General features: G+C 42.6%; 1 protein-coding gene across 1 annotated transcript in view; it reads right to left on the bottom strand.

Annotated features, from left to right (window-relative positions):
• Positions 1-7,587, bottom strand: part of HMGCS2 (3-hydroxy-3-methylglutaryl-CoA synthase 2) — a 57,019-nt gene that overhangs the window by 18,370 nt on the left and 31,062 nt on the right. The window contains exons 3-5 of the mRNA XM_007948483.1: positions 4,810-4,935; positions 3,502-3,666; positions 574-739 (exon numbers count right to left, since the gene is read on the bottom strand). Coding sequence (XP_007946674.1) covers positions 574-739; positions 3,502-3,666; positions 4,810-4,935 — 457 coding nt within the window. The remainder of the gene's footprint in view (positions 1-573; positions 740-3,501; positions 3,667-4,809; positions 4,936-7,587) is intronic.

The raw sequence follows: 7,587 nt of genomic DNA, 5'->3' as shown, positions 1-7,587 counted from the left end.
GTGAACTGCTGTATGAAAAGTGAATTTACTCTGTAAATCTTCACCCAAATCAAAATAAAATTAAAAAAAAAAAACAAAAACCCTATGGAGCAGAGCTGTGTTGTGCAACACATGAGTCGTCATGAGTTGGAGTCAATCTGATGGCAACTAATGACAACACGAACAACAACATGTGTCAGTATAGCCTGTGAGATCCTCTATGACAGAGATCATGGAGTCATATTCAGATTTGTATCCCTAGAGTTTAGTTTGCCTGGCACATAGCAGGTGTTCTGAAAATGTTTATTAGCTGAATGATTCAGCTACACTCCTTTTCCCTGTTCCTTATTCTCTGAAGCTTCTTCTAGTCACTTGGCCCAGGGGTTCTGACAAGCCCCTTGTGCTCCTCTGAGATTACACATGTAGACAATAGCACCTCAACACATGTAAGGATCTAGTGTCATTCTGTTGTGTTGGGAGATGGGCATTTGCTTTCCACAGTGGAGGCTGGTAAATTATCTCTGGGTGTCTGCTCCTCCTTCCCTTCCCCTGGTTCCCCCATGGGCTTCTAGGCTCCCCAGGAAGAGTACTCACCTGAAGGCCTCTAGCCCCTTATAGTGGCTGCTTTGTATGTCACTGCTGGCTGAGAGGAAGTCATTGAACATTAGGCGTGCCAAGGATTTCTGGACCAACTTGCAGAAGGGTGTGTGAAAGATCAGAAACTGGAAATCTTCCAGGTTGAAAGGTCGGTCAATACCAGCTGGAAGAGGAGGTGTGGGAACAAGAATGTGGTGTGACAGTCTAGCCACTTAGATCTACTTCTCCAGGACCGCAGCTGTGCCTAGGACTCTAGGTCTCCCCAGAGAACTGGTCCCTACCTCCACAAACACACAGACAGGGAAGTGAGCAAATCATTCATTCATTCCACAAGTACTTACTAGGCACCCTCTACGTGTGAGAAAAGAAGGAAAGAAGCTAACATCTTCTGAGTGTCTTTATTGCCAACCTCTATGACAGATGTTTTTAAGTGGATTAATTTGTTTAATCTCCAATTCAACTTTGTGTTACATCATTTTCTGCATTTGGCAGAGAAGGAAACAGTCTCCAAAAGAATAAGTTAAGTAATATGTCTAAGGTCACTCAGTTTGAAAATGGCTGGCTGAGGATTCAGATTCAGGTGTCTCTGACTCTACACAAGAGACTGTCACTTATTCCAAGAATGAGGATGATGCCACCTCTGCTATCAGGAACGTTTACAATTTAATGCAGTGATCCAAGGCAATATCCATCAAACTCCATATGAGAAAAAGGGGTAAAATTAAAATGCCATAAGGGTTCAGAGGCAGTGAGTTCAAATAGCCAATAGCAACAGGTAGAGGCAGTGGAGTCTAAGTCAACACCAAACCATGGGTGTCATCTATAGCAGCACCCAACCCAGTGCAGTGGAAAGGGGCAAGAAGTGGCTCCTTATGTCACCTCTAAGGACTCCACAGCAGGGCCAGCTGTCTTTCAGTGGTAGAATTCTTGCTTTCCATGTGGGAGACCTGAGTTCAATTCCCAGAGAATACACCTCATGTGTAGCCACCACCCATTCATCAGTTGAAGCTTGTGTGTTGCTGCAGTTCAGTGAATTACTTGGTATGGCTTTTCTAGCCGTAACCTTTGTAACTCCCACTGGATTCCTGAGTGGGACCATGCAAATAAGGTGTGTAAACTCTGATGTTGGGATTGGATAGTTCTGTCACTCTTCCAGTCTTAAAATGAGCCCTCGACGGCACATAACAACAATAACAACAGAGGCAGAGAGGGGATCTCACTGCCATCAAGAGAGAAGAGCTGGAAGTGAACTAGAGCATATCCTTGGACCTGAGATACCTGCACTGGACATCCTTAGCTGAGAGATGCCCTGGAAAATAGATGGTGGCAATGGAACCAAGAGGCAGGAGACGGAAGGCAGGCTTACCTGGCCCACAGAGGCAGAGGCCAGGCCAAGAAGCCAAGGGCCAGAGAGGCATGTCTGAGGGCACAGCAGAGGGGAGGGAGACTGTCCTGATCAAAGAGCTGTATCCTGAGCACATTCCTGAATCTGAATTGTAGCCTGTTTCTTCCCTAATAAACCCCATAATCGTGAGTATTGTTCATGAATTCTGTGTGGCCATTGCAACAAATTATCGAACCCAGCAGAGAAGTAGTGAACACCATGGAAAGGACAGTTGGTGTCAAAGTTGGTAAAAGACTGGAGGGTGGTGGCAAGTCTGGCTTCATAGGAATAAGCTTTGGGCTGCTGTTGGTGATTCTGTCTCCCTCTTGTGAAGTTAGAGGAGGTCAGAAGATGCTTCCTCCATGTTCTTTGTGCAGTTGCTATGATGCTAAGCAGGTTTCAGCAGAACTTCCAGACTAAGATGGACTAGGAAAAAGAGACTGGTGATCTGCTTCAGAAAATCAGACACTGAAAACCCTTTGGATCACAATAGTTTGATTCACAACTGATCATGGGGCATTTCATTTTGTTGTGCAAGGGGTGGCCATAAGTTGAGGGACAACTCCACAGAAGGTAACAACAACAGCAAGGTGTTCATGCTCTGAGGCTTCAGCTCATGCCTTTTTCTCACCCCAAACCATTTGCAGATGCCCAGGTAAGAATCTTTTTCATGTTTTAAAAGTAGGTTTCTCTGTATTTTAAAATAAAGATTATTTGTTTCTTTGCCTCCAACAGACTAGTCTGGGGAGCAGAGAGCAGGAAGGGAAGAGAGGGATCAATATAGTCTTCTTCCTCTCTGTCATAAAAATATAGGGAAAGTCTCTTTATATATATCTATATCTCTCTATCTATGTGTGTGTGTGTGTGTATTTGTTGTTATGTGCTGTCTAGTCAGACCCGATTCATAGTGACCCCTCCTTGGGTTTCCGAGGCAGTATCACTATGGAAGTAGATGGCCCCATCTTCCTTCTGATGAGTGGCTGGTGGGTTTGAACCACCAGCCTTCTGGTTAGCAGGCAAGTGCCTTAAGCACTATGCTACCAGAGCTCCCTATATATATATAGCAGGAAAATTTAGAAACAAAAGATGAAAATAAAATCTACCTGCAACTTTACCATCTAGAGGGAAATCACTGGTAACACTCTAGTCAGCTAAAGTCAACCAGACTTTGAAAGGGGGCAAACTATAAACTAAGGGTCAAATCACTCCTGCGTTGAACAGAAGCAAGTACCCATCTGAATAGAATGTGATTCTTCTACCTCACATCAGTTTCTCCCCAGGTGGCTGACACCTACTGGTTTCAGAGCAGTGAGCGTTGGCCCTGGATGTTTTAATTTCCTTCATTTAGTTCAAGTCAGAAGCAATTATATACTTGAATTTGGGTAACTTTCAAATGGATTTTAGCCTACTGGCAGAGGAGGGTGTAGGAGGAAGGAGACATGAAACAATTCTGTTGACATTTTCAGGGAAAGAGACAAGAGACATTGTCTTAGGCCCTTATAAAGAGATCCCCCCAAACTTCTGCCCTCCGAGCCCCATACCTTGCTTCCATTGCTTCTGGATTTTTTGGCGGTAAAATGAGTAACATCGATCCAAGGCCCGAAAGTAGCATTCAATGGAAAGCTTCCCATCTACAACCGGATACTCTGAAGCCAGGTCTGGTTTGTAAAAGTCATATACATTTTCCATGTGGGTTCCTCGAAGCCCTGGACAGACACACAGAGGGATTCAGGACTTGCATAATTCCGCTCACCTGGTCTTAATCTCCCTCCCATGGCCAAACCCAAGCCAACTCACCATCCCTCACATGTTCAAAGGGAGTTGAATAGATTGCATTATCTAAATGAGATTTCTACTCCGTCTTTCACCCCTATGTGGCTTAACAAACTCTGGAATAAAACCCAAAAGTTTCAAAGGAGAGCTTTGTATTTTATACCATTTTCATCTCCAATTGCCAGTGTATCTTCCTAAACATCCTAGACAACATCTGTACCATCATTCCCTATGTTGTTATGATGGAGAGGCAGAAGACTGCATTGATCCCTCTCTTCCCTTCCTTCTGCTCTCTGCTCCCCAGACTAGTCTTTTGGAGGCAAACAATACCATTGTCAAACCATAACCAGCCCTGAGTAGCAGATATCCCAATTTGGTGTTAAAAACCAAACAAAACCAGTTGCTGTTGAGTCAGTTCTGATTCATGGTGACCACCTGTGTGTCACAGTAGAACTGTGCTCCATAGGGTTTTCAATGGGTATTTTTTTTTTTTTCAGAAGGATATTTCCAGGCCTTTCCTCTGAGGCACCTCTGGGTAGAGGAATCAAGGGCATTAACCATTTGCACCATCCAAACCAAAAATCAAGCCCATTGCCATCAGATCGAGTCAGACTCAGAGCGACTCTGTAAGACAGAGTAAAACTGTCCCGTAGGGTTTCCAAGGCTGTAATCTTTACAGAGAAGACTGCCACATATTTCTCCCTCCATGCAGCCAGTAGGTTCAAAAGGCCAACCTTTCTGTTAGAAGCCGAGCACTTAGCCATTGCACCACCAGGGCTCCTTTTGCACTACCCAGATATACCTAATTACAAAAAAAAAAAAAAAAAACCCACTGCCGTCAAGTCAATGCTGACTCATAGTGACCTCCATTGGGTTTCTGAGGTGGTAAATCTTTATGGAAGTAGATTGCCTAGTCTTGCTTCTGCAGAGTGGCTGGTGGGTTTGAATCTCCAGCCTTCTGGTTAACAGTCAGATACCTTGGGCACTGTGCTACCAGAGCTCCTTGATACACCTACTTAGGATCTACATATTCCAACGTGCTTCTTGCTAGCATGCATGCAATGTTTAGTACAAACCTCTCTCAAGGGCCAGAGGGGCCTCGGGCCCCACCAGCATTGCCACAGCTCCAGCCCCACCTGTGGGGCGAGCACTGCCATTTGCATAGACCGCGATGTCTCCGCAGACCACCATTGCATAGCGACCTGTAAAGAGAAGCAAGAAAGTTATCATCACTGTCAAATCTATGGTTGACTGAATGCCTCCTAGGTGTCAGGCACAATTTTAGATGCTTGAGATAGAATGATGAGCAAAACCTCCTGTCTTCACAGAGCTTATGTTCTAGTGAAAGTTATCGTGGCACACTTGAAAAAAAAAGTCAAAATTTAGTGCTCTGTCACTACTGTAAAATGTTCATCTATTAGAATTAAAAAGAAAAGAATGTAATGCCAAAGCATGAATATTGAATATCTCATTGAGATTTTTAATGTTGATTATGTTTTCCTACTGACACGTTGAAATGTGAATAAGTTGTTGCTGGATGCTGTGGAGTCAACTCTGACTCAAAGTCAACTCTGACTCAAAGTGACTCCATGTGGCAAGAGTAGAACTGCCTGATAGGATTTTCTTGACTGTAAACTTTTCAGAGGTAGAGCATGAAGTCTTTCTCCCTCGGGGCTGCTGGATGAGTTTTAAGGGACAGCCAAGCACCTCACCATTGGGCCACCAGGGTTTTATGCATATGTTGGACTTAATAAAATACATTATTAAGACTAAAACTGATCTAAAAATAATCTATTAATGAAAAAGCTTAACATGCTCATTTATTCAGAATTCTGAGCAATGAAAAATTTAGTTGGAACTTTTTAAAACAATTTGACTTGTATTGATCACTTTGTAGCATTCTATGATCCTTAAATTCCTTCCAAATCATAGACGCTGGAAAGATAGGAATGCAAATTAATATGTGATATACTAGCTAGACACTGTTGTTATTGGTGCCACCAAGGCAACTCTGACTCACAGCGACGCTGTGTACAACACAACAAAACATTGCCTGGTCCTGTGTCGCCTCACAATCCTTGTTATACCTGAGCTCATGGCTGCAAGCCACTGTGTCAATCCATATTGTTGAGGGTCTTCCCCTCTTTCGTCAACCCTCCACCTTACCAAGCATGATATTGCTCTCCAGGGAATGGTTCCTTCTGACGACATGGTCAAAATAGGTTAGACGAAGTCTGCCCATTCTTCCTTCCAAGGATCATTCCAGCTGCACTTCTTCCAGGATAGATTTGTTAGTTCTCTTAGCAGTCCATGGTACTTTCAGCACTCTTCACCAACACCACACTCAAAAGCATCAATTGTTCTTCAGTCTTCCTTATCCATTGTCCAGCTTTCACATGCATATGAAGCTATTGAAAATACCACTGGCTTGGGTTAGGCACACCCTAGTCTTCAAAGAGACATCTTTGCTCTTCAGGACTTAAAGAGGTCATTTGCACCAGATTTGCTCAGTGCAACATGACATCTGATTTCTTTGTTGTTGTTGTTGTTGTTTTAAGTGAACTTTTATTGAAGTGTAATGTACATATATGAGCTCTGGTGATGCAAATAGTTAAGTGCTTGGCTACTAACTGCAAAATTGGCAGTTTGAACATACCCAGAGATACCAAGGGAGAAAGACCTGCTCCTGTAAAAATCACAGCCAAGATACCCTATAGGACAGTTCTGTTCTGTCACATGGGGTTGCTAGAAGTCAGAATTGACTCAATGGCACCCAACAACAATATTAATAGAAATCATATAAACCATGATGAAATTTTCCAAAGTGAACACCCGTGTAGTAACCAGCACCCATATCAAGAAAGAGCTCCTAGAATGTCTCCTTGTGCCACTCTCTCCAGTTACTGTCCTGCAAGATAACCACTATTCCAACCTCAAACACTGTCAATTCTTTTTAATTTTTATTTTTGCAGTGTTTCCTCCTCTTCCCTCCCAAAGTGATTTTCAGTCACTTTGTTTCTCTCTCTGTAAGGTGCATTTCTTGTAGACAGTATGTTGTTTATGGGCTATATTTTCTTCTTCAGTCTGCAGATCTCCATCTCTTCAGTGGTGCATTTAATCCTCTGACATTCAGTGTAATTATTGACAAGTATGAATTGGTTGCTGTCATTTTGTTATGTGCTTTTTCATGATGTTACTGATTTCTTTGTTCCATAGAATTTTCTGTGCTGAGCTCATTTTGTTTATGAATCATGTTATCACTTCTTTTGTTACTATTGTTTTAGTATTTGCTAAATATTTGTGCTGGTCCTCTTTTTTATTTTAATGTGAAGGTTTATCATTTTTCTTTGATTTATAATTTTCTTCCCAAGTTTAGAACAGTCTATTCTATCTTGCAATTGTCTTGACTTCCTTGCCATTTAGAAGCTCTGTAATTACACAATTTGTTCCCTCTTTTTGGTTTGTAGTTGTCCTCATTTGCCAATTGATGTCTCTGGTTTCCTGCTTACAATCTTATAGGCTTATTTACTTTGGATACTTCCATAACTAGGTTGGTATGGGTTATGTCATCATGTGTGTTAATGGTCAATGTTGTTTGCTGTTGTTGGTTCTCTGTCCAAAGGACTCCCTTTAGCATCTTTTGTAAGGTTGGTCTGGTGCGGTGTAGTAAATTACTTAGTGTGGCTTTTCTACCCGTAAGTCTTTGTAAACTCCAAGGTGGGAATTGCTATTAGCAACTGAGGAGATCCTGATTTTAAAGTCGCCCAGCTGGGTTATTTCTGTTGGGCGTGGCACAATACAATGTTCTGGGAGGTTCTCACTCTCTCTCACGTGCTTAGAGTTCTGATGCTGTG

This window comes from Orycteropus afer, unplaced genomic scaffold, assembly GCF_000298275.1.
Source record: "Orycteropus afer afer isolate SDZICR_OR568_19922 unplaced genomic scaffold, OryAfe1.0 scaffold00010, whole genome shotgun sequence".
Lineage (NCBI taxonomy): Eukaryota > Metazoa > Chordata > Mammalia > Tubulidentata > Orycteropodidae > Orycteropus > Orycteropus afer.
The sequence above is the reverse complement of the archived record's forward strand: the minus strand, read 5'-3'. Positions and strand labels throughout refer to the sequence as shown.